Source organism: Colletes latitarsis, chromosome 1 (genome assembly GCF_051014445.1).
Source record: "Colletes latitarsis isolate SP2378_abdomen chromosome 1, iyColLati1, whole genome shotgun sequence".
NCBI classification, from domain to species: Eukaryota; Metazoa; Arthropoda; class Insecta; order Hymenoptera; family Colletidae; genus Colletes; species Colletes latitarsis.
In genome coordinates, this window is record NC_135134.1 from 46,215,742 (window position 1) to 46,243,282 (window position 27,541).

Below are 27,541 nucleotides of genomic sequence, written 5' to 3' on the forward strand. Positions count from 1 at the left end.
AATCAATTTTCTATCTAAACAAAAGTATAAAGATAGCCTTTATTTTGTTTCTGTTTAATATCCGGGGAATTCCCAATATAGAAAAATGATCCTAGGATACGTATTATACTGGAAAATATGACTGTACGAATACGAGTGGGAATAACTGTAATAGCCAACTTCTTTTGCAGCTCGTAAAATCGAAATTGCATCCTAAACGCAAACTTTCCGCTCAAACAACAACGCGTACATGCTCCCAAAGCGAGTTGTTAAGTCCGTTTTGTTCGGGTTGCGTCTGCACTCATCGAACGACCCTCGTGCAAACGAGTTTTCGTTTCGAGTCACGAGTACGGTTCGAGAACCAGCTTTATCCGTCCGCTGACGCTTTCAACGCCCGAAACAGTGGACGTCGAAGCGGTTGAAATCCTGGACACCGCGGTCCTGTTCGCGCTTCCTGGTCCGAAAGGATCCGCCGTTCCAGTTGCACGGCGCGCGGTTGTTGTCCAGGGGCAGCCACCGGGGCCCCATTGTCGCGGGGACGTTACACGGTGCCCGGGGGAGAGAAAGCGAGTGTCGGAGCGCGTTCACCCGCATACAAATTGATCCTTTTTGCCGTTGCGTTCGCGTCCTGAGCGGCACCTAGCGTGTCCGGCGGCTGGCCACCGAAAAACCGGCCCGCAGGACACGGGTACAAGGGGTTCGTCGCGTTTTGTGGAAACAATCAGCAGGTTGTCGCGAAACAAGGATATGAATGCATAAGCAGCGCAGTTAACACGGTTGCTCGCCGTGTTCCCCGGCCCTTTTTTTGCCACGGTTTCTCCCTCAAAAGACGCCGCTTTTATGCCCACGGCCGGGGCCCCGGGCCTCTCCGTCGCGGGGAGGACGGAGGACGGGGGACAAGGACGAGCCAGGAGGATGGAAGAGGAGGCCCGCTCGAGCGGAACATAGGTGGACGACTCGCGTCGATAAATACAACCGACGACGTCGCCCGTATACCCGGGGCCCACGGGCCCCCGTTCAATTTTTTTGTTTCTCTTCTTTACCCGTCGTCATTTTGCGAACTCCGCTCCGGCATCCGCGGCACTCCGCGGCCACGGGGAGGACTTCTACGTGGATTCTACTCGTCCGTGGCCCCGACGGAGAGGATTCCAGGCTTTTTACTTCGCGAAGTACGCGGCTTTCTTCGTCTCGCGACGCTGGCCTTGCATTTCCGTCGCCTACGCCTCCCTTCGGACCTTATCGTCGTTTGTTATCGACGCTGACGCGGACGACAGCTTGCAATCCATTTGTCAACAACGGTACCGTGATCGGGCCTGTTTCGAAGGAATCGATGTCGAAAGATTGGGGTCAGAAGATGGCCACGAAAGACGCACTTCAACACGTTCTCAACATTTGTTCAAATTGTAACGTCAAACATAGAAATATTCGATAATTCAAGGGTGAATTTGTTATTTTACAGTATTTCAAATTAGTTATTAGGGTTCTTTCAGTGTAAACAGTGAGTTGCATGTTAAAAGTGCTGGTCACCGGTGACCATCGTGGCGACCGTATTAAGGAAATTACTTTAATTTATAATTTATCTATTCGTTTATACAGACTGTCAAAAGACTGTTAATAGAAAGTTAAAAGTGTCAAGCAATTGACATCCCCGAAATTCATGATTTTCTCCCACGCTTTGTACAACTCTTCCTCGTTACTTTAAATAATTTCCTCTGTTCGTTTTGTGTGTTCTACGTTTAATTTCTTGCGATTGCGTAATAACATGGAGGCTAAGTTTAAACACCACCTATGGCAGTATCCCGCCATTACGCAAATTATTCTTTACACGAAAACGAACGTACACTTTACTTAAGTACATAATGAGGATGTTTAATAATACATCACCGATGTTGCAATACCAACCACACGTAATATCTAGCAATGACGGAGGAACGTAGAGAATATATGGATTTAGAGAAAGAAATGAAATCATGATGGAGAACAGAATCAGAACGAACGTAATCAGCACGCCTGTAATAGTCTTCGCAACAGGAGTCTTACCATTAAAGTTATGAAATCGACTGGCTCTAATCTAATAACTATACGTTCTCAAAATTGCAAATTCTGTTCGGAATATTTTATAAATTAATAGAAGCACACTGTGAGATTGGAGTTTTGAAATTTGGGGGAAAGCAAAGTCGCGATAAGATTTGATTTGTTCTGAGAAAGTTGCCTCGACAGGAATGCAGACTTTCCAAACGCTTCGGTAAAATATAAGGTTTATATGGCGGTATAGTGTCGCACTGTCTGAACGGTTTATCTTCCTCGCGATATCTTTATTTTGGCAAGTCAGAGTACCACGCCTCTTAATCTCGCCTCGTTGATAGTAATAAAACAGTCGTACGAACGATACCAGTTGGCAAACAGCCAACGCCGTGATCTCCCATGGATCTGATGGCAGTCTGCGATCCATCAGTGTTCATTGTTTATCGACCAACGCTATGGAGTATAAGATACTACATACCATGAGCAGAGATACAGAGAATACTAATAAATAAAACAATTTGACGTACCTCGATATTCTTGAATAATCGTTCAAAGTATAATCTAAACATGACCTCTTCAAACGTTTACGTACAAGCTTAAAATTCCATTTTAAATATATTTAAAAAATCTTGAGACCTTCTAAAATAAATACCCACGATTGTTTTCGCGGACAAAAATTCTTCGACTGTAAGAAGTCGGTAATTAATGTTGCATCCTCGGATCGATGGCAACTAATGGGTTAATATATCACTTCGGTACCTGAAGATATTTAAGGGAAGATACTTTTTCCGATCCTTTTCGTCGCGTCGTACACGTTGCCTTCTCCTTAATCTCGTTTCGCCCGAATTTATCAGGGAGAATCGACGACTACCAAAATTCGGAGCGCGCGTATCGATTCCTTTACACTTCCAAGTAATTACAAGAGAAAGGCTCGAGATATCGCGATACACGACCACGTGTATTTCCATTCGATCGCGGTACAAGCGCGAATCGAGCTACGGAGACAAGTTAACGAGATCACGGCAGACACACCCCGCCGATTAGTCACCGCAGAAAGGACCGACGTGTCAATTCGGTCGATGTAACAATGATAAATGCACTTCGTTCGAGACGCGGAGGAAAGAAAGAAATTTTATCGATTCGATTCTTTCGATGTCACCGTACGATAATGCCGCGAGCGAGCTGACTGCAACAGCGCCTGCCTTTTATCTGCACTGGAGACAAGTAACGAACGCGTGATTAGAAACGAGCGAAGGCTTTGTAACCCCTTTCGTGTAAGCGATACCCAACATACATTACTCGTCGATAGAAAACTGCATAGCGTTAGTTTTAGCGTCGCCAATCGTGCCCCAGTTACATCCAGTTCTTCCCTTTGTAACGAAGCCAGTGGGCTAGTCCCGGTTTCTAAACCGCAATAATTAAAACTAGAAATTTTATCACGCGAATTAACGTACGTAGCGTTTGGTATTTAAAAGTAATTTTTATTTTTATAGTTTGAAATATAATTAATTAAGAAAATGAAGGAGGTAGAATTTGTAAGAAATTGCAATCCGATGAATAATTCAGTCTCGAAATATTGAAATTGCGAAAGTTTCGAGGAACGTTTTAAAATAGGATAACTAAATGCTGGATTAGATTTCTGTTAAAAATGGGAAATCACAAATGCGTATCGTGTCTAACGAACTGCTAACGAGCGAGCCAGAAGGTCTCGGAATAGGAATAAAAGCAATAGAAATTTCCAATTAAGACTCGGAGTAACCCCAATTAATAGAGGAGTCTTAGACTGCTCGTATAGGAGGGTTGGCTTCTTAAAAGGAGACAAAGAGAACCGATACTATAATAGGAATTAAACTTCGGTAGGCGATCGATCAAAATTCGCGCGAACTCATTAACGGCGCGGACAAACCGTGCAATTAACAGCTAATAACGCGGCTCTATTAACAGGTTAATCGCGTCCAGCTGAACGGTGTACACCCAGAAAACCGGTTCCGTTCCTCGTAATTCGTTCGCGCGATTTTTGCCAAAACCGTCTCGCACGAGCACGTATCGACACACTTGGCGAATCGAACTGCACCTCCTTGAACGTAACAGAAAGGACATTCTTAAGGGATCACGATGTAAAAACAGAACCACGCGACCGGGTTAACGGACCCGACCTGTACGCGAAGTCTTAATCCACTCGTTGCCCCGTTATTACGGCGTTGTGTCGAAATTGTTGCATACGTTCGCTTCGATGAAAAGGAGACAGATCGACTAGCGAAAGTCCTCGTTCGCCTCGTTAAATTTCTGAAAGACGTAATCCACTTTCGCAAGGATACACTTTCATAATGTCGATTGTGCTTTAAAGTGCCGCTAGACGTGGATATGTATCTTTGAATTTGCGGCAGATCTAATTATTGATGGATGAAAGTACATCACAGGGTTCAATGGCAGATCGAAACCGTGTAATATTCTGCAAGACTAAAATTTTGATTTTAAATCATTTACAATAAAATTCACAAATCTTACCCTGAGAATTAATATTTTTAGTCTGATAGTGGTAAATCCTGTCACAAATATATGGCAGTCAAATGTTAATGTGCAGAAACGTCGCCTACCGAATAGTTATTCTTCGAGTGAAAATAGATTTTCTGAGTAGGTGATTTAATTCTCCTCGGACGCTGGGATCGAATATTGTAACATCCTTTTCAAGATTGGAAACCCTGAAATACGAGTGTTTAAGCTCCATTCTCGATCTGTTTATGAAATCAAAGGAGTCAACAAATGGAGTTGGTCCACTCCAGAAGTGAGAAACACAGATTCTTGTTTCTGCCCTATTTAAGGAAGTAGACAATTAATAAAATATGCTAAAAATATAGCACACCGAAAGGTTCTTGCTCGTACATTTGATACGGCGTATCTAGATCTCAGGCAGCTACTTGCCACCTGATCCTGTACCGTAATTTCTTCGTCCTGATGAATATTAAATATTCCGGTTCATTTAACGTCGTGTTCAAAGTGCTCTTCTCGGGGGCATCCTACACGTCTTTCTCACCGGCAGACAGCATGGTACCTCGACTATCGCGGCCGCGACGGGGGAGGAACGCGGAGAGACAGGGTGAGAGAGGCCCCTCGTGCGAGAAACAAAGACCAGAGGAAATAAGCGGAGACGAAGCGCGAGGAATGCTCGACAATCACGATCGACACGATCGCAGTGGTCTGGTCATTGAGGTGCCCGGAACGCCGGCACGATACGATTGTAATTAATAGACCGAGGCCTGTAAGGGATGACCCCGACGAGGCGGACGTAATCAGGCTGCTACTTGGAAGGGAGGCCTCGACGAAACCCTAGTCGACGTCATTTGTTTAAGTTGATCGTTGACCGTCGCGGCCGAATAAGGCAACCCGTGTTCGCCACTCCGCGGGGAGTGCGAAAGAACAAAGAAGGAGCCGTGAGGCGGCCGTAGAGAAGCCTCCGGGATGAGGACGTGGCGCAGGGAAGAGAAGACGGAGGAAGAGAGAAGACCAAGGGGACTGGGAAGAGCCAGACACCTGCTGTTCGCTGGCATTGTCTTCCTCTCTTTTCTCTCCTTTGGTTTGGCTCGTCCTTTATCTTTCGTGCTTCGTCCCTTCTTCTTCTCGTTCTTCGTCTTCTTCTTTGGATCCGAACAATCCGCGAGACCCCTCGGCGGGAATGTAGGTGAGCCCTTGGCCGAGGCGACGACAAAACAATTGCCAGCGTAAAAGGCGAATAGACGTTTTTTCGCGATCGGCCGCTCTATTTCCAAATCGAGGAGCACCGACCGTGTATGGGAATCGATCCTCGCCGCGCAAAGCCCTGGGAAAACAGCCCTCCGTCCGTGCGACCGTCGAGTGTCGCTCATTCTGATCGCGAAATCGTCGAAAAACACCAGCAGAAATTGTTATGTGTAAATAACTTCTCCCATCTTTGTTGACTGTACCTTCGTGATAAGTTCCCACGTTAGTATTCACGGCTTCTGGATCTGACATCAAAGTTCTGTAATTTCAGGAAGTCAGAACGACACGAATACTAAAACTCAAAGCAAGTTCCCACGTTGAAACTATTGTTTCGTTTATTCGATTAACACAATTATTCACAAATTTAGAAAACTACTTCTGAAATTCGCTATAAGGGGTTGAAATCAACCCTCGGAAATTCGACTGTTTCTTTACTTCGCTTTCGAGCTTGTCAGATCTCAGATAAATTTACGATTTATCCACAAAATCGTAGTATTTCTACGTGAAAAGTATTCGATACAAATGCAATTATTTTATAATATATTCCGAATATTCGACGTATTTCGTGCAACGTGTATCGTTGTTACGTTTTTAACGACGTATCGTTTGGTTTTCAGATGCGAAACATTCTCGTGAGACGAACCATGCAAGGGACACGGTGAAGCGACAGCGATGGCAGCAGCGGAAACGCGACTTCGAGGTTCTCCGGGTCTTCTCCTTGCTCGTGACAGTCGAAGGGGGCACGAAGAAGTGGGAATCATTCTCGAGATCACCTGGGCAAGGTCCATGGGTTCGTAGAGGGCATGAGAGCTCATCATGTTCGAACACCGACACGGGCCACGAACGCTGTCGACCTGCAACCTCTTCGGCGTGATACTTCTTCTACTGATCGTCGCCGGCAGCTACGATGTGTCAGCGGATTTTAGCTCCGAGTTTGTCAAAGGGAAAAGTGAGTTCTCTCGCGAGCAGCGAGAATCTTTCGATCGTTCTCCGATGGTGACACACGAGAAAACGAACGATTCTCATTATTTATCCGTAGATTAATATCTTTTACTTCGAAATTGTAACAAAGTTATCAGTTTTGGAACGTGCTGTATATAAAGTGTTTCTGAAAGGAGTTAACAGTACTCGAGAAATCCTCGCGGTATTTCCCGCATAACGTTCTGGTATCTCGATACGAGACAGTTTCATACCTTTCAGAAGTACTCGATATTTCTCCTCGGACGTTTTGATTACCGCACCGATCGAATATTAGCCTGGGAGTTCGTCGTTTGATCGATAAGAAGCGACGGAGATGCGTCTACCGGTACTGATATCCTTCGAACGGAATCTTAGATCTCGTCCGACTACGGTGGACCGCGCGTAGATCATCGACGCCTGTCTAGAAAAGTAGAAAGTAAAGCGTTGCGCCGTGTTTACGGCCGCGTGGGTGGCTGTTCGCCTAGCCGAAGGGTTCGTTATTCTCGAAGTACCTGGAAAGTACCGTTCTTCCCACACGATGAGGAGGAAACTCTTTAAATCTTTCGCTCCGTTCCATCGTACCTTCGTTAGGAAACGTTTTACGCCATCGTGCCATTGCTTTTTGGAACGTGCGCGTAACAACAGGATCCCGTACGATCGCGGTGGTTCGTGCTTGACCCACATGAAACTTTTACCGACTATCGAGACCTTTCCCCGTTTACTTTTACTGGGCTCTCTCGATGGCTGTTGGGCGGTAACTCGGTTTTCTGGACCACACGCGGGATTCCCCGCGTGATATACGACTCCGCTTCGACACTGTACGTGTTTCAAACTTTATGGCGTTTCATCGCGCTCGATTTGTACGGTAAAAACAACTTGCGTTCGGGCTATTGTGTAACCGGAAAGAAAAAATGGTTTATGGGAGTAACCGAACCATTGGGTTGGAACGTTTACCGCGTTTCTCATTAATAAAAGAATATTGAAAAACTTTTATTGTTCTATACGTATAATAGTGGAATTACGAAGAGGAATAATTGTCTATATTTTCGTAAAGCTAACCAACTCTATCGCAATAAAAATTCATTAAGAGATATACACGCGAGTTTGAACAATTGGACGCCAGTCGACGGTCGAGAAACGTTCTACGGTACGTCTTAATTAGTTAAGAGTGTATTGACGTAACGCAAGGAATAAACAGCGATTTCCATCGAACGTATCGAATGCTCGAGTTAGAAAGTCTCGGGGCTCATCTTGGAGCTTAAGGACACACCTCGTCACACAGATAACCACCCAGGATCCTTCGAAGCGCCGCAATTCAAAGAGATATCACCTAAAGTGGTCTCCATAAAGGTTTCCATTAACATGATAAGAGGAGGTTGATACCTCCGTGGCCATTAAGCGACGGTAACTTACGCCGTGTCGCGCTGCAGTCTCGATTTCCTTCGATCTTTTTTTCGTTCGGTCGACCGAGCGAGAAGATACGCCCGACGTTATTGCCAAACGATACTCAACGAAGGCAGAGGATTTTTCTTACGAGGATTAAACTTCGTGGTCAGTTAATCGTTGCACTTTATCGTTCCGAGCTTTTAACGCGTATCGCGTTTCGGAATGAAGCGTCAATTAACACCGCAGATACAGCATCTGTCTTCGGTGAAAACGGGGAAATATGGTTTGGACGCGTATCGAAACGATGGGTACGCTAACGCAACAAATTACCGGGAAGAAACGTCTTCATCGCTGGCGTTTCACTGTTTGGTAGATTCCGAATTAGAAACGTTGCAAATTAACCGAAACACACATTTTGAGCTTTTTTAATATTAGCCTTTCTGTTCAACTGAACGGAATTTCTATGGGAAACATATCTGATAGAAATATTCACTATAATATCGAAACATTTTCTTCATTTATGTTTAGAAACTCTTTATTATAATAAAAATTGACCAGAATGTCAGTTTGTTTACACATATAGCTGCATACTTTCTTACAGAGAATGATAAGTTGAATCGATTAAAAAATACATGATTCCATTTGAAAAAAACTTGGCCATCAAATGTCAACAACGACCGTCTTTAAACCATTTATGTTCTATCCGAAGTCCAAACTTAGACGACTCAACCTATCATCTACCAAAGGATATTTATGCGGTTTTAATAGGTAATAATATTCATTTTTCCCTCAACATTCCCAACATCACCAACGTGACCTTGAATGACCCCGTGCCATAGATCGTCAAACTTGTCTTTCCACTTCGAGTCATCGAACACTTTCACCAACGTATTCACGCAGCATGAAAATAAGAAACGAGCCTTAGACTAATATCATGGATAGAAGGTTTTAGCGGACTTCTTTCTATCCTGTTTTCAGTCTCTGCAATTTTGGAGTTAACGAAGACATCGTTTCTACGTCTGATAAAAACCAGTCACGGTCGTCGGAAGTGGCCTTTTTGTCCAGCGATCGATTCCGCGGCGCTTTCAGTTACGTTCGCTTTTACATTAAACGAAATTCGTGCTTCGGTTTTTACGGAGGCGGTGTGCGTCTTTGATCTTGTCGCATTAATTCTATCGAACTGGCCTCAACTTTCCCCTTAAGTAGGTGCTTGGTACGTCGTCGATCTTCCGGATTACCCGTCGAGCCTCGCGTATCGTCTCCAGACGAAAAACACATGTCCGCTAACAGCGACGCTACCTCTCGATGTTTATTATCGCGCGGATAATCGTTCGGGCTATCAAAAGCTAACCGCGACTTAACGTTAATCTCCGTATTCGAATTTACATCTTTTATACCTTCGATTTTATAGCTCCTTCTACCAAGCGGATCTTTACGTAAATTAGCTATTAAAATTTTGTAACGCGCGATAAATTGTCCGGATTCGAGCGACAGTCTCGGAGGGAAATTGGGAACTCGCGATCAGATCGCGGAAGAAACAGTCATTTAAATACACTAAAAATCGATACTTAAATGAATAAATATAAGAATGAATTGTATTAATAACGAAAGAACATTCTTAATCAACGATTATCGATGGAAATCTCGAGCGCCAATCGTAAAACGATTGATTAACACCATACGTTTCGACCGCACGAAAATCTCGTTTTATCTCGTATCATTCTCGTGCCAGGACGAAGTAAAACTTCGCTCTTTATTGAAGCAACAGTCCATAATTTCAAGTTGCACTATAATAAACTGCAGCCTTTCTCTCGCGCCCGACCCCACCGCGCGAGTCACGCTAATTTCACTCCTGACCCGTGGCATTTCGCTCGATCTCGCAACTTAGCTACGAAAGTCCCCTTTATCCTACACCTAAACCAGTTCTTCGTTTATCGGTTATCAGTTGCAATCGCGATTTCTTCTTGGGTGGCTCCCGTTTGGGCCCCGCGTTCCCGTGTTTTCGGCCGTATCTTTCGGCCACGTCGGAAGAATAGCGAGGAACACGGGAACGAAAAATAAGAGAATATGAAAGAGGCATAAACGCGACGCAAAAGATAACTTCGTGTGCAATGTCACTACCTTGGACAACTCTATCGACGTGTATGTGCAGGATCAAGGAGGGACATCTGGGAGGCATGCCTTAATTGACCGCTCGGAATATTGACGAGATCCCAGAGACGGATTGAGACGTTGAATTTCCGAGGGACGTTCGCTTTTTTTGCCCGCCATGAAATATGACCGTTCAATATGCTAGGCAGATATTTATGTACTCGTGGGATTGCGCCCGATGTAGGGATCCGAAGAGATCGGGACAGGTTCGGACAGTAGAAAGCGTCCTTTTTATTTTTTCCCATTGCTTTTTAAGCGTCCCCGGACAGGATCCCCGGAGGACGGTCCGCTGTTTGTCTTCCCGGTTATCGGCGAATGCTCGTTACGAAGTTTCGAAAACGTGCGCGCGATTCCCGAGACGCGCACGTCGAAATCTGTCAAATTAATTTTGCACGAGCTCCGAGCCTCCTGGACGTTCGCATCGATACCAGAAAGATTCCGTGCGGTATTGTCAACTTGCATTTCACGGTACCACGAACGATTCTTAATCGATAACATTTCAATACAGAATTTCTTGACTCGTTGGAATCAGGAGCAATATTAAATTGATTTGTTCAATAAATCGTCTTACTTCATTTGCTCTTAGTCCAAGTCGTATCTCGATAAAAAAACAATGTAATAAAGAATAGATTACGATACCGTACGTTCCAGGAAACCGTAGAAATTTTATTTGAAACGATTCTTCATACAGCAAATAATTCATGAATTATTTAAAGCGATTCTATTATGAGTTTCACCCTGCAGGTGTCTCTGTTTTTTTATTCTTAACGCATCTGCAAATTTGTCGCTCGATACGTCGTCCCCTACGTAATATGCAGCAACGATTCTTAAGACGAACATCCCCCCTAATTGAAAGGGACAGAAATGTTCATCTCACGTATCACTCGTTTCAAGAATCGTTACTGTAAATCTTAATAAATTCAACCTGTAGATGATTCAGACAGGAAAAATTTTGACATCTACCCCTTTAAATTATATCCAAAAAAGGTCTGGAACGCTAAGGACGGTCGTAACTAGGAGCCTGCCAAGAAATATCGACGAACGAAAAGCCTCGTCTCGCTTTTATCTTCCGTCGAAGTTTTGTGTCGCTGATGAGCAACCGGTCGAGTCGGTTCGCCATAACTGCTACACCGTGGCTGACCGTTCGACGGAAATAACAAACGCTGGCGGTAATCGCCGTTAAACTTCAACCACCGGCCAGCATTTCAGTCGGCTATCGCATAAATGCCATTCAAAGTTTAATCGCATCGATTACAGGACCGAGGTATTTCCGACCACGGTAATAAACGTCCAGCTCCGAGGCGTTGTTTCTCTATTATTTAGCTAATATCGCCGTCGTTGCTCGCCGTCCTCGTCGACCGTTAACCGCGCGGCGATACATCGTGTTGACAGAATTAGTTAATTGAATCCCCCAGGTTGGAACGGGCACGCGTGCCCGTTGCGCGAATGGTTTGTAAAGTCGATTCAATTAAACCTGAATTCCACGAAGCAATTGCTCGCCACGTACAACGGATGAGGCGAGTCTTTATTAATTATTTTCACCCGATACTCTTTCTCAATTTGCCCTGGGGGGGTAAACGGCATACTTGGTCGATATCCCTGATTCCGACGGTAACAGGTGCTTCCACAGGTGCGTACTAATAATGGATGAAATCGTCTCGTTCATTCCTTTTACCTTCCTGATCGATGAAGAAATTGACTCATGTGGGGGGTATTGTACCCGCTTTAACGGCGGAAATTGCTGTTACCGATTACGCAAGCAACTTTTTGCGCGGCCTCGAAAATTATCAGGCTAAATCCTTCGGAGAAGCAAGCGTTCCTTACATGCTCGATAAACCGTCGATTAATAAAGCTTCTTGGAACTGTTTGATCGGGGATTGAAAACTGTTATGCTATAAATTTCAGACTATATCTGCTTTAGTTATGGTACTGTAATGCATAGAGTTAATAATATTCTGTAAATATATTATTTCTCCTCTCTAATGTTTTACTTGTTCTTCAAGAAAATATCTATCTTTTAAATCGTTACTCCTATTCGAAAGTAAATATACAAGAAACCACAAAAGGAATACAAAGTGAAAAAGTTATAAGCAACGTATGGAAGTTACGATCGAATGTTTAAATAACGGTAGAGGAAGAGTCTTTTTTATGAAGAAGATCAGGACAGAGTTCATTTCGTGCAGAATATCAGGACAGTTAATCGTCTGATTGATTAGTCCGTGCACAAAGAGCATGTCAGTCCTAGTACGACATCGCTCGAGAGGCAATAACCCGAGTTGCGACTGTGTACGATCATAATAATGGTAATAAACAGACGTAAATGTATTGGTGTGCTTGAAAACAAACCGAAGAAATCTGTGCAGCGCTCTCTCAATTATAGCCTTTTGTATCTTGTAATACGAGGATCGGATAATAAAGCCATAATCCAATTGAGAACTCATTGAGTTCAGAAAATATTTTGTTTTAAACATCAATTATTTTCTACTAATGGTCATGGAAAGATAATATAAAGTACTAGAGAACTTCATTTATATAAATAACACTACGTTTTCTATTTTCTAGACAGAATGATCGATCTTCGTTTTTCTGGTCGTTAACACAGTAGAAAATTGCTATTTAAAATATCAGAGATCTGAATAAACTGAGATCAGAGTTACTTTCGCGAATAAGAATAATATAAAAATAATTTGAGGAATACGCGTCGAGTCAATGTTCCAAGCTGAATAGTTTGACAAAGTATCGAAGCTGGTCGAAACACCGAATCTAGGCGACCGTATTTTAACAGTTCGGAAGCCCCGTAGTATTCATCGCCGTTTAGAATCGTCCAGCTCAACAATGGAACAATCATCCTTCGGTACAGATAGCAACGAATCTATTGAACGGACCCGAAGAAGATAAATCGGACGATTCACCGGCACAAAACGATCGATCGTTCGCGTCCCGGAATATTCGTGCGCGTTCCCCGGCGATCTTCTATGAAAGTATGGGCGAAGAATAGATCTTTCACCGCGCATCGTTCGGGGTCAAAAGGTGGGGCTTTCGGAAAGTCAAGACGGGACCTCTGGGCTCTTTCGCCATTGCCTCGACTGGCTTGATGGATGGTGAACAGCAGTCGTTCCACGGTCGGGCACCGGCAGGTCTAGGAACGAAATGTGGGTGGACGGCGGCGAGGGTGAGAGGCGAGAGTGGGTGGATTTTTCATCGATCGCAAATCGAGAAGAGCCATAAAGAGATTGAGCAAGCGAAGGGGAAATGGATACGCGCGAGCGAGAAACCGAGTCTCCGGGCAACATCCCCGCAACGCGAGAGAAAAGAGTGCCTTGTAAACACGTCTAGATTTCCAGAGGGACTGTATGGTTTTCTGTAACGTACATACTACGTGTAACGAAATACCGGCAGACAGTTGAATACTCGAACAAACATGCACGGCGTTTCCTAATACGTGGGCAATAAGTTCAAAGCTGGATTTAATACGGAAAAATAATAATTCCTAGAAACCGGTAATGCGTTGGTTATGGTCGTGATAGATCCTTTACTATTTCTGCTGAAATCTTCGAAAGTATTGAAATCAGCGAGGGTTGGGTTAATCGAAATATAAAGTAAAAATAATCTAGCCAAGTTCGATAGTATGGATTACTTTTTTTATGGTTGTCTAGTTGTCTTGATGCCCCCAGTTACCTAGAATGTTTTTACATTTATAGGAAATTTTAGTCCTAAAAAATCTACAAAATATACCTAATATGCAAAAGTATAAGGAATACTTAAAGTAAGATACAAATTGCTATATTTAAGGGTTGAGACAATCCTCTAAAAGTTCCCATTTCATTAATTCTATTAATAAAAATATGAATTTACAAAAAGATCTGCAGTCTACGGAGTACTACAGAATAATTTCAAGCATCACGATTTACAATGTTTTTACAACGATTAACAACGTCTCGATCAAGTGGTCTCCAACAATATACGTAAGAAAAGTCGCAAAGTACAATGTAAGAAATTTTAAACGAAAGTTACATCCCACACTAGTCGTATGATCAATAGGAATTGCTGAAACTTCTTTGAGTATGTAGTGTCAAAGTTAATTGCAAAATAAACATAGAAGACAGCATAAATAGTAATAGTAGTTATGCTCATCGGATAGAGCATGAAATGCCCTTTAAAATGAGCGTTTGTGAGAGTCGATAGCTCAATTAGTTCCGGAGATATAGCGATTTTAGTTTCAAGTCGATGCGGTGGCTAGTTTCGGAGATATAAGGGCGCGAAACGTTTGTTTACGCCAATGAACTCGCGCGCGCATCAATAGTAAACAGTGCGTAGTAAATTCTTGGAAATACTACGACTTCCTGGTCACGTGACTGTCTCGACTCACGCGCGACAAGGAGGTACGGCGCGACGCGTCAGACGGAGACAGAGATAGTCAAATTAAGAAAAATACCCTTTTACATAAATTACGATATCTCGAAAACGGAATATCCGATCGACAAAAACCAAAAACCATTTTAAAGAGGAAGCTTTGCCGCCGCTAACAATGGCTTAATAATAGAGAAAATGCTAATAATTTCGAAACTGCACGTAATTAAAGTTTTCGTATTTTTAAAGCGCGTTAATAGCCTTCTCTAACACGCAAAGCGAGAGACAGCGGAATTTAAAAAATTATCTTTTACGTAAATTACGATATCTCGAAAACGGAAAGTCGGATCGACAAAAACCAAAAGCCATTTTAAAAGGGAGGCCTTGCCGCTTCTAACAATGGCTCAATAATTAATAAAACACTAATAGTTTCGGAGCTGCACGCGTCTGAAGTTTTATGATTTTTAATACGCGTTAATAGCCTTTTCTAAGGCGGAGAGCGGAATGTAAAAAATTACCTTTTACATAAATTACGATATCTCGAAAACGGGAAGTCGGATCGACAAAAACCAAAAACCATTTTAAAGAGGAAGCCTTGCCGCTTCCAACGATGCCTCAATAATGGATAAAACACTAGTAGTTTCGGAATTGCTCGGGGCTAAAGTTTTACTATTTTTAATATGTTTTACGAGACTATTCTAAGACGGAGAGTAGAATTTTTAAAATTACCTTTTACATAAATTACGATATCTCCAAAACGGAAAGTCGGATCGACAAAAACCAAAAGCCATTTTAAAGGGGAAGGTTTACCGCTTCTAACAGTCGTTCAATAATGAATAAAACTGTAGTAACTTCGAAACTGCACGTGTGTAAAGTTTTAATATCGTATGTTTTGCACGTAAATTAACATCGAATAAAATTACAGCGCGGTGCAAATTTACAAGTACGAGTCTACTTCATAAATATTCTGCCTTCGACGGAGTCGAAGCTACGGTTATAAATGGCTGCCGCGGAGCAGCGTTTAACGTTCCTTTTCCCAAAAGGGTGCCTAAGAAATTTCGCTAGGCCGGGTTTTTGTTTCCATCGCTCGTTCCGGGGAGGAAACGCGAAACAGTCTCGGGAAAGCAGGAGATCCGCGAGTCACACGTGGGAAATCGAATTTCTTGCCAGCGGATAAACGCCGTTTGTATCAATCTCGGTGTTCTTGCCGCCGATACACTCGCGCGTCTCGGGGACTTTAATTGCTCCGTAATCGTCTCTGTCGCTGAAATCCGCCGCTTGCATTCCGGGACTAGCAGAGGCCGGGATGCGGTCGCTAGCAAGCCCCAACAAGGTCGACAGATGTCCTCGATGGCGGAAACGGAATTCCAGGTTTGCATTCAGACCTAGCTTTCAAGAATTCACACGACGCGGTACGTTGTTTCTTACGCGAGTGTTCTTGTACAGGACGGTGGCCTGCTGCGTTCTCGTCCGCGAGATGCGGGGTGAAAAATGCGATAAATTATTCTTACGTAAGTGAACAAAGAAAAACGTCAGCAAGCGTGAAGGAACATGTACGCGCTGTACTATTTCTCTTTTTGCTACCGAATCGGGACCACCAGGCGTCGTGTGACTTCATCGAACTCAAACATAAGTTTATTTGTTGAGTAACGTCGTTAAATGAAATAAAAACTAACACAAACGGGCTTTCAAGGAAGCGAGGAATTAAAAAATACATACAGGGTGTTCGGCCACCCCTGGGAAAAATTTTAATAAAGGATTCTAGAGGCCAAAGTAAGACGAAAATCAAGAATACCAATTTGTTGATGGAGGCTTCGTTAAAAAGTTATTAACAATTAAATTCAAAAATTTCAAATCATTCTGGAAAAATTATTTTCGCTTGCGGGGGTCAATTACAATCATTTTTGGTGAATACACATACTTCCGAAATCCTACCCACTTTCGAGAAAAACATTCGAGTAAGTGCTGAAAGTTTTGGGTGAAAAAAAAGACTTTCGAATCGTCTTGGAAAAATTATTTTCGGTTGCGGGAGTCAATCACAATCATTTTTGGTCAACAGACATACCCTCGAAATCTTACGCATTTTCAAGAAAAAAATTCAGAACGAGCGGAACTTTAAACGTTAATAACTGTGTAACGAAGCCTTCATCAACAAATTGGTATTCTTGATTTTCGTCTTATTTTGGCCACTAGAATCCCCAATTAAAATTTTTCCCAGGGGTGGCCGAACACCCTGTATATTGAATAAATTTTGAGATGTTTGTAAAATCTCGAAAGCATGAGTTTTAAGATTCGTTGTTAAAAAATGTAATTAATTACATTTTTATTACCTAGAATGATATTGCATCACAGTACAATCTCAAATGCAATTTATTTGCCTCTAACTAAAAATTATATAGTACAACCACAATATACTGTAGCCTATAAAGAGATAAATCTACATTGATTATCCAATGGGCCTCGGCGTATCTAATTCGATTCGATCCGCATTACGTCTGTTTAATCGAAGTTCGACCGTAATACGCGGTACAGTATCGGTAATAAATAACACCGAATCACGAAATAAAAAGAAACTGAAGTTAACGAGAGCAGGGAAGAAGAAGCTTGCAGGTCCCGGATCGCGATCTCGCGTTTTCGTTTCCAGAGGAAGAAGCGGTTTACCCGGAGGTGATCGAAATGATCATAAATCCGAAACAGCGGGAAGAAACTGTTCGTGGGGCGTCGCGTTCTACGGATCGAACAATGGGGCACCGTAGAGCGCGGCCTTTGCCATCTCAAAAGCTAATCCGCGGAACAGCTGGTGGATCTGTTTGCGACGGTTTATCGAATCCTCTTTTACTCCACCGCTTCGAATGCCTCTAACGAGCCTCGACCGTTCCGTGAGAGGCCCTCGAACAGATCGATCCTCGCGATCGAGACCCGTAGAACGCGAGCAACGCTAGATCCCTCGATCGATCCCGGCTTTCGGCGTCGGTTCGTGGCGCACGATCCGTGGCATGCTCCAACTTAAATCGACTGTCGAACCGTGTCGAGATAAAGCGCGTCGATAAAAGGCAGCCGATCTCCGGCGTCTTCGATATGGCAGGTGCACAGTCACGGTCGTTTTTACGATCACGCACTAGCGACGAGCGTATTTACAGCAGATGACGCAAGAGTAACGAGACGAACCGACAAAAAGAATCTGGCCGCGGTAGCTGCTCTTTGGGATTACGTTAAATCGTTATCGTACGGTACCGTATTCAATTTATCAATAACGTCAATACGTCGTTTTCTTTCGACGATCCTAGTTGATCGAAGGGCTATTGAAATTTCTTCGCGCGTCCTCGGAAGCTATTAATTTAAAATGTATTCTTGCAAAAACGAAGTCTATTCAATGTCCACTCGATCGATTTGCATTCATCGTTCGTCGAACTTTAGGATCTTTCTTTGATGAACGGCTCTCTACTCAAATATGATCGAATATTATTTATTTTGAAATTGCAATTGCTGTATTTATATACGTTCATGCTATTGCAACACGTGTTCGTCGCTGTTGATTTGCATCAACGCATCCGGAAAAATCACCGTGTTTGAAATGTTGCAATTACCGTCGCGTTGGTTGAAGGATCGAACGCTTCGAACGTGGGAGTTTAGCATAGGGAAATGATTTCTGTTTAGAGAAAATTGTATTTAAATCGTACGTGGAAGACAGAGACGTAATGAGTTAACTAAAACACTGCTGTGGAATTGCGTCCTTAGCGTGCGCAAAATTTATCAACGTCGAAGACGTTGCATAAACGTAAAAGAAAATATCTCTATATCTTCAAATGTGGTCATTTTATATATTTGATGAAGAATTCTTGAAACGTTTGATAGTTTTGGATAACTTAATTGGCAGCTTTCTCTGAAACAATTCGACAAAATTCGGAAGCCTGAAACCTCGAGCATTTCTCAAATTGCAACGCTCCTTATGGCTTCGAGTAAATTAAATCTATCGTGTTATTACGCCATATAAAACAAGTAGACAGACACGCGTGGGCTGTCGGTTCACGATAAACTATAATACAATAGCTCCAAGTCGAATCTCACACGTGATTTTGATTGCAAAAGTCGACTTTAGAGTGCAATAACTAGAAATTTTATCGCGTAAATATTTAGACACCAAGCAACGCGAATAATGTTATGACTACACGCAATATCAAACGCTGTCTGCAAGGAGACACTGTTTTCCAAACACTCGTCTCAAATACAACATACAGAATTACTTGATCCCAGCGTGGATTGAGAGCGGAAAAGCATCAACGCCTCGATAACCTTGGATCCCGATCGAAACGCGGAAGATCGTCGGGATCTCGGCCGGATTCCCACGGAGCCGGGAAATTAGCATGTGTTGCGTGAGTCGCGATCCATGGCGCCTCGATCGCTTCCACATTAATGCACGTCGGGGATCCTGACGCGATCGTCGTCTCCCTTCCCGGCTTCCTCCGTTCAGCGGACCAGGATCGAGAAAAGAGAGGAGTCCCGAAGAAGATGTACGTTTCTTCAGGGGTGGTCGACGCCCGATCCGCGATTCACGCGGGATAGATCGATCGCGGGGCCTCGCGATCTGGGATCCACCGGGGCGATTCTCTTTGTAGGCGCCTGCTCGATCCGCCGCGTGTTAAATGTCAAACGTTCGCCTCGCGGGGAAGTCGAGCGAACCGGATGGCACGGTTTCTCGCGGACGAAGATACGTAGCCGCTAACGGGACCGCTTTCAAGATTCGACGAGTTTCAGAGAAACAAGCGACGCACGCTGTCCGAAGAATTTATTTATCGAGGGTGTGGAAAATGAGTTCTAGGAAACGTTGATCGACAAAATTAATATTTCGAGTTTACTAGATTGTGTAGAGTAAATAATAGAAGAAGCAAATGTGGAAGTCATCTTGAGCCTACTAAACAAGGATTAAAGAGATAGATTGGACAAGATTTTATTTCCAGGATTTCTAAAAAATATGATGTATTCCTTACTAATAAATAATACAGAAATTTTTGAAAGCAAATAGCAAAAGCATTCACGAAGCATTAAACAGTTTTGAATACACATAAACGACTTAAACAGCTAGGTTATAATATTTCCGTAACATTTGACGTAATTGGTTCGATAAAATAATAACGCGAGAGTCGACGCGACCAGATTTAATAGCGAGCGTCCCGCCGAGTGACCGTATCCCTAATGCTCATTCGAAATTAACAATTACGACAGATACGATCTCGCTGACAAGTAAGCACGGAGGGCCGCGCGAACGGAACGCTCGTCGTGGCAATTAAAATATCCCCGGACGAAAATCTATGGGCACAGATCGCGATTTTTCAAAAGGCACGGGACCGAACAAACGTGTCGAGTTTTTCCTATCTGCGTGTTTATCTGCGGTTCAGCGATTCCATAGGTATGACTTCGCCGCGGCGCTCACGGCTCGCTCGTATATTATAAAATCTCCCCTCGCGTCCCCAGCTGGCGAAACCACTCGAAAGGGAAGAAAGAGATTGTTATCCGAGGTGCAAGTTATACGCGTACGTCGGGGATCGTGAATCCGCGATTTAACCCGCAAGGCGGCCAACGAAATGATTTATTGCACGGTGCATATCGATAATTCAGGATTCCAGAATCCTTATAGCAGTGAAAGTCACTTTCACTCGTCGTTGATTTATTATCGCGGGAGCCTAATCGCGTTTCGTTGTTGAAAAATCGTCTCTCTAGCATTAGCAAAGACGGATAGAACGATTTATTTTATGCGAACGCCGTGAACTTCGACTCTTGTTATGCGACTTTAACGGAAGATCGCCGTTGGGATGCATGGTTCTTGGACGGATCGGGCAGAAATTGTTAGAGAAACTACGGTAACGTTAATCTCCTCTACGCCCCCACCTGCGAAAATTTAATGGCGTCGAATCGTGTCGCTTTTAAAACCTGGCGAGACTCGTTTCAAAGTATTTGAAGCATTCGGGTCTGTCGAGGAAAGTACATGAGTCGTTTAGGTGATCTATTTTATTTGTCTGACTCCATGTACGATGATGTAAGAAAACATTTTTTGTTGAATACTTCGTTTGTCCATTAATTACTGTTTTTAGTTGCACTTGTACAAAGTCACCGACAATTTTCTGGCAAACAAAATATCGGGGATATAAATTTGGTTCTAAAAATCGTGCGAGTGATCCGCGTTCCCACAACGCAAACCATCTGCATAACGCCGTAAGTTGTGATATCCTAATTCTTCTCTTTCCGCTATTACAGCTCGTGAGAAACTATGGTATCCGGTATCATAAATTAACATTCTCGCATCGTATGTGTTACAAAGCGCGTGAACCTTGAATTTCAGACGTCGCTTGAAATCGCGAGGTCCTGGAAACTCGTTCTCATCTCTGTGCTTGATAATACGTTTATCTCGACTCGAATGTAAACCGAATTAAGTTATAAAAAACTCATTTATCGTAGAGTTCTGGTAGAGGAATAACTCGTTTCGCGCAAGATTCGTAGAAGGTTAAATGTAATGATCTTGACCGCGACGTTCCAGGTGGGATGTTTGCGCACGACCTTCGACCGTGAAACCAAGTTAGATATGCATCTACTTCTATTGTTAACACGGGTCACTGTTTCACCATGTTGACCGCGGACCAGTTCGCCTTATCTGTTCTTTGTCTTTGAATGGCATGCAAATGCGAGTGAAGAGCGATCAGCTTGCTCAGACCATCCTTGCTCATCGTCGTATGTAGATTGAGCTCGTTCTTGAATCGAAAAATCGTATCTTCGATGACTCTATGTATTTCTACCAGCGCCGCTTGGAAATCTAACGAAGCATTACGACATTTTTATCTCTTGAATTCCTATTGTAAAACTATAAACTAGTGAAAATATCGACTTAATTGTTAACTGACTCTGTGGAAAGATGTTTATATCTTAGATACGAGCTTTCAACCTATGTTTAATAAGTTTCTTCGCTCAGTATGTATATCTACTATATAAATAACGGTTACTTCGAAAGTAAGCAAAATCGACTGGATTCTAGAAATAGTTAACGTGTCTCTCAGCGGGCAGCTAACAATAATTTCAAAGAAGGTACGATATCTAGCTCTCGAAGGGTTAAAATAGCATCCTGACGGGAGCCTTGGAGATCCCGACGATGCTCCAGCTGCAGCCAGGTAAAAGCGAGCCGTCGATTCGCAAGGGGCGAAAGACAGACGCGGTTGAAACGATGTCTGCGAGCGGTGGCTGGGAGTTAATACCCTCTCGGAGGGCAGACGCGGGTTCGCGTGCCCTCAGCAGGCGTGTGGTTCAGCCTGGCGGCTGCTGAGGTTGCCGAGGTGAGATAAAGGACGAGAAGGACCGAGAACCCACCACCGGTGAAATGGAAGAGGAACGAAGGAACGAGACAGGAGGAACGCTGGAAGCGTCGACGCGAGAGAGAAGCTCGAACAAAGCGCATTCCGCGTACGATCATTCGTTCCTTGTCCACGCTGCCCTCCGTACTTCATTTCGATTCGTCATTACTTCCTCGCCTCTGCCCTGGGCGTATTAACTGCTATTAACGCGGACGGATGACGAATATAGGTTGAAACGATCGAAGGACAATAGTGACCTCGAATCGCCTTCCTCGTTTGAAATTCGCGCGCTTTGTCCTCTCGTATTACAATATTTTAGTCTCGTAGTAAAATGAAGAAATATTTTTTATACTAGTACGATGTTAAATTGTCATTAAGTAAAGCTTTAATTTTCCTGTGTAGCGACTGTACGAGGCAAGAAAAAGATCGATACGATAAAACACATTCTGTGCAACAAAACCACAACTCGTTCGGCAACCCGTTTAGCAAGAAACGATATTTCGTGGGGCTGTAAAAAATATATTAACAATCGATTCATACGGCGAGTTAATAAAATTCTGGTTTTTACTCTGTATTTGTAAACCTCAATGGGCGTTTAAGTTTGCGGTATAAGATACGCACGAAAGAGTCGTAAACTTCTTACACAACACAACATACAAAAATTATTTACGTAAACGATTATAGATCAAGTAATATGCATTAAGTATTTCCTTTCGCCGTTCGAACCGTGTCATTACGGATAATTTCCTCTGGATTTTACATTCTCCCCGATTCGTATCTATTATGTACGCTCACAATGAATTTACGAAACAGAAATTTCCAAAGTGCGTCGATTAAAAGGCTTCGTACCTTGTAAAACATGTAATTAACGTAACGACAACGCGTCGAATCGATGATATTACCGGGTTGAGACACCTACCGTGGCGACGTGTTCTTTCCCTGTTTAGTAATTTTCTTAGAAAAACTGAATAACCAAGCACGTTCGTTCGCAACTAATTATGACACACGATCGATTTGGTTACGAGTATCGAATACATCGATCACGTCGGGAATCTAATGGAATCAAACTTTTCGAGACAATGTAAAAAGGAAATCGAAGACGAAGACGTAAAAGGGAACAACGGACGATTCGCAATTAAAATACCAGATGCATTCGACTGGCGCGTATCGGAGTCATAACGAAACAATGCAAGACCGAAGTGGAAACTGTTATCTCGAGATAGCCGCTAGAATTACTACAAACGAGATTCGAACTCATGAAACCGTGACGCTGTAAAGATCGCGGCGACTTTTTCATTAAACGATTACAGTTAACATCGATGCAATCAAGCTTCGAACGGAGTGGAATTTTAATTGGTTTATCAACTATCGGTAAATATTAGGGCATCCATCGTCGACATTCAATTATCGTTAGGCTAATATTTCACAGTTTGGTATTTCACAACTTGCTGTTTCCATATACGATTGGAAAGTCAAGAATATTTTTCGAATAAAAAATTCAAACGAATCGGAACCCTATCTCGAAGATACCGCGGAGACTGGCGACTCCTGTTAAAATCAATTTCTTATCGCGCGGACGTTGAAACGCGATTGGCAAAAAAAATCCCCCGTGGAAGGGAACCGCGAAGTCCCTCGAAACCGAATCGCGGTTACGATCTTCGAGGGGGACGCCGAACGACGTAACGAAATCGAAAATAAAGGAGCACGATCTCGAGGACGATAGACGGTGCCGCATCGTAGTCTTCGCTGTACGTCGCCGCGTATCTGCCCCGCAGGGAGCGGAGAGAAGCTTAACCGCAGACTCGAAAGCAATAAACCATAAAGCTATTAATGTTACGCCCTGGGATGGTTATGCTACGGTTATAACGTATACGCATCGCTTATACATCCTCGAGGTTGTACTCTATCTGGCCGAGCGATTCTCTTCGGCCTTCTTTTCTGCTCCTCGATCGAGCTTCGGCGTGGAAGGTCGGAGAGAACGTTTGCTCCGATCGAAATGACGAAGCGGCTCGTCGTAAGCGTTCGCAATAATTTTCCGCGTTAATTTCGGCCCCGATCGATCCGCACCCTCGAAACAAGAGAGAAAGGGCAGACGGTGATAATGGAGGTTCGTGCGCGAAGGACCGCGAAATCGGAAAAACGAATCAAGGAGTCGCCATCGTCGTAAAGAAACTAAGTGCCAATCGAGCACGGAACGGCAGACCTAATCTTTTTTATTATTATTACAGTGAATCGGTTAATCGACACCCCGGATATTCGCCCTCTTAAGGATTAATAAACTACTATCATCTTATTCCTATGGAAGCTTTTTCTAAAAATTCTTGGAATTAATATTTAACGGAACTGTTACTTGTTGCTCGAGATACGATTTAAAAGAATTGTACCCTCGATGTCCGTATCAATGAAAGTCTACGAAAGTCGTGACACAACGTTTCTTTGCACCCTGTAACATTGTTATGCTACGAGGTCTATCCCGTTTATAAGTGAAATGAATAAATAAATAAATTATGCGCGCAGTGACGTAGCTGATCGAGGAAGACCGCGGGATATCGAGAACCGGTTCCTACGGGATCGCTCGATTTCCCTTATCGCGAAACGAACAATCGGCGTGTTTGCTTTCCGAACGAATTGAAAGTTATTATCCGGTGGAAGACGCGTGGTAGAAAATGCGGTTAGCTTCGGAAATCGTTCGATCTCGAGGCGTTATAATATTTCCGACAAGCGTTCCGTGTTTGTACGGAAAGCAATATTCAGGAACATGGCTCGATAATGGAGCTGGAAGTACATAAATGTGTCTCCGGGCAAAATGATCGTTCGCGTTCGCTCCTTTTTCTTCGCGTCCCGCGAATCGAAACCGCTGGATTTTTATAAACGGGATCGAAGAATACTCGCAGCGAAACGGACGGAATGTTTTGCTGGAATAAGAAACTCACGTCGATGATTTGCTTTTTATTTAGGCTATCTCATTTTTATTAACGAGATAACCAAGATTCTTTGTCTAATCTTTTAGCCTAAAGGAATCATGCATAAGGGAAATTTTTTATTTAATTTCTATGCAAAGTCTACTTTAGCAACACTGCAATTATTTTCAAAAAGTTACAATCTCTTCAGGGTTAAGCAAAACCGTATTTGATTACATTTACCACGATACGTATCGTAGCAAATATAATCAAATTACTTTTTCTGAACTCACGATCAGGTTTATGCCCAGGTTGCTCGTTGACACTAAATTTACGAAAGTCGTCATTTTGGCAGGTTTCAGATTCCATATTTAATGTTATAGAATTCGCAAATATTATTAGCAATTTATGTTGAATTTGATAATCAATAATTCGTATCTTTAAATATTTCTCATATTTTTGTATATAAAGTATATTTTGTAGTTTTTTCAGAATTAAAATTTCCTATAAATGCATAAACGTCGTATCAGTGTCATTGAGAAATTTTGAAGATCTACGGAATAAGTCTCCAGCGATTTCCTCGCAAAAAACTATAATTCCGTGAAAAAAGCTCGTTCGTTCGTCGAACAAAGAAACCACCACCAAAGTCGGGTGCATTAATTCGCGCAACAGAGAGTCGAATAAAGCCGCAACAAAGCGTATACCCTCTAACGTGGTCCGGCAGCGGTGTCAGGAGTCAGCCAGGGCTCGTAACGTTTTACCCCGGGAAGGAGGATGGCAAACTCGTGTTTACATCGTGACTTTTATTAGAGAATCAGTGTCTCGGTGTTCGGTGCGGTACGACGAGCTTCACCTTCGAGGTGGAATGAGCCCATTGTTCCTCGGCGTTCGGCCTCTCGCCTGGACCGGTGTTCCTAAATTATTGTTTCCCCTTCGAGCTTCCAGTCCTGGCTGGTCCCTCCCTTCCTCCCCCTGGCCTTACACACCCGTTCGTTCTCCTTTCTGGCGTCTCTTCTCACCACCGACTTTTTTCCTGGGGCCGTCCGCCTCGGAAGGTACGTCGGGACCCGATGGTTATTTCGCGCGTTTACGATACCCGGTCTTTATTCCGTCAGAAGATTTGGCCGTGGGCCCAACAAGAGATCCCCCGATCGTGGCGGGGGCCAACGGAGAGAAAGAGATGACGCTCCACGACGAGTATCGATGTTTACGAGGCGAAATAAACGGCGACGGCGGCGCCGCGGTTATTTCGTATTACTTTGGCCCTTTAATGGCGTCCTAAAGTGCCGCATAAAAATCGACGCTCGCCTCCTAGAAGGTGGTCGCCGGAGACCCACGGCGAACGCACAACTCTTGCGCCCACAAAAGAAGTCTCGCCGCGGGATTTCGGTTTCGCGTCCGTCTCTTCGTCGCGTCTCCCTCGCCCTCCGCGGTGCTTTTTGTCGGCGGTTTCTCCGCTCATTGGCAAGTCCGCGTGGCGATGGCTTCTTCCAACGTTCGCGGATTGCCCCGTCGTCGACGGTTTCCGCGCGCGACGATACATTATGCATGGCCACGGGACGACGCGACTCGCGTTTGCGTGATTTCTGCCTCCGATGAGTCTTCTGGGGTTAAACGCATAATTACGAGCAACGTTGTATACCTAATTTTTCGCAACTTCCTTTTAAAGACTTCGATGTGTTCGATTCTCGCGAACTACGCGTAAACTCTGTGGTCCCATCGGGGCTTGACGTCTCTGATTGTTAACGTTTCGCGTGAAATTTTCTGAGAAATCCAATGGCGATGGTTAAATTGAAAAATGTATCGAAGTTCTGAAAATATTTTTTCTGAAAGTGCAGTGAATCTTGAGGAAAGGCTAAAACTATTTTTGGAGCGAGAGAAATAAATGTATGTTTAAAGTGAGTGTACAAAACATATAAAGTCGACGTACGCTGCAATTTGCAGCAGGTTCGTAGAGATTAAGATAATGAAAATCAAAAATGGTTTGCAAAAATTCAATCCTGCTATCGTGTTTCACCTTGAAAATCGTGTAACCTTTTTGCAAACAAGTTTCCGTATCTCCAATGGCGATAGATATAATTGAGTGAGCATATTTAAACCGGTCACACTGTAGATACTTCTGGTCGGGAGGCTAATGGGCGCCTCTAGCAACGATTTGCATAATTATCCAGTATTTCAAGTACAGTGTTGCCAACCGCTACAATGCTTTTTATAACCATGCACGCAACACTTTCAAGCCAAATTGTTCAATTTACCAATTCATTTCAGTATACTGGGTGTGCCATTAGAAAGTAATTGTTTCCTGGATAGTCTGCTCTCGATGCAGCGTTAAAACACTGTCTATTGTCCGTTTGCTTTCGAGATAACTTAATTTCGCGATCGATATGATCTTCAGAGTTGAATTATTTTCTTTGAAATAAAGACAAATTCAAATTGATATTAATCCATTACATTTATTGTAAACGTAAATATGTAATTATGTATATTTCTCAAAATGTTTTATCGAATTCTGTCATGAAACATCGATTATTTCAGTAAAAATGGAATACTTCCTATTATTTGAAATTGCAAATATTAAGATCGTCTATTTCAAGCGTATTACCATATATAAAATACCTTGTGTGTGTTGAAGAACATTATTTTCGAATTATACATACTTGTTCTCATTAAAATTTTTTAAAGCGATCTCCCGTCTTTCTGCGCCGAACAAATCAT

At 43.2% G+C, this 27,541-nt stretch overlaps 1 protein-coding gene across 4 annotated transcripts in view; it reads left to right on the forward strand.

The window, feature by feature from the left end:
* Egfr (epidermal growth factor receptor) overlaps positions 1 to 27,541 on the forward strand; it is a 182,079-nt gene that overhangs the window by 140,790 nt on the left and 13,748 nt on the right. For 3 of the 4 annotated variants that reach the window (XM_076776576.1, XM_076776492.1, XM_076776406.1), the window contains exon 2: positions 6,360 to 6,691. The exons of the other annotated variant lie outside the window; for it this stretch is intronic. In XM_076776576.1, coding sequence (XP_076632691.1) covers positions 6,559 to 6,691 — 133 coding nt within the window. In that variant the 5' untranslated portion in view covers positions 6,360 to 6,558. The remainder of the gene's footprint in view (positions 1 to 6,359; positions 6,692 to 27,541) is intronic. 4 annotated transcript variants of the gene reach the window in all.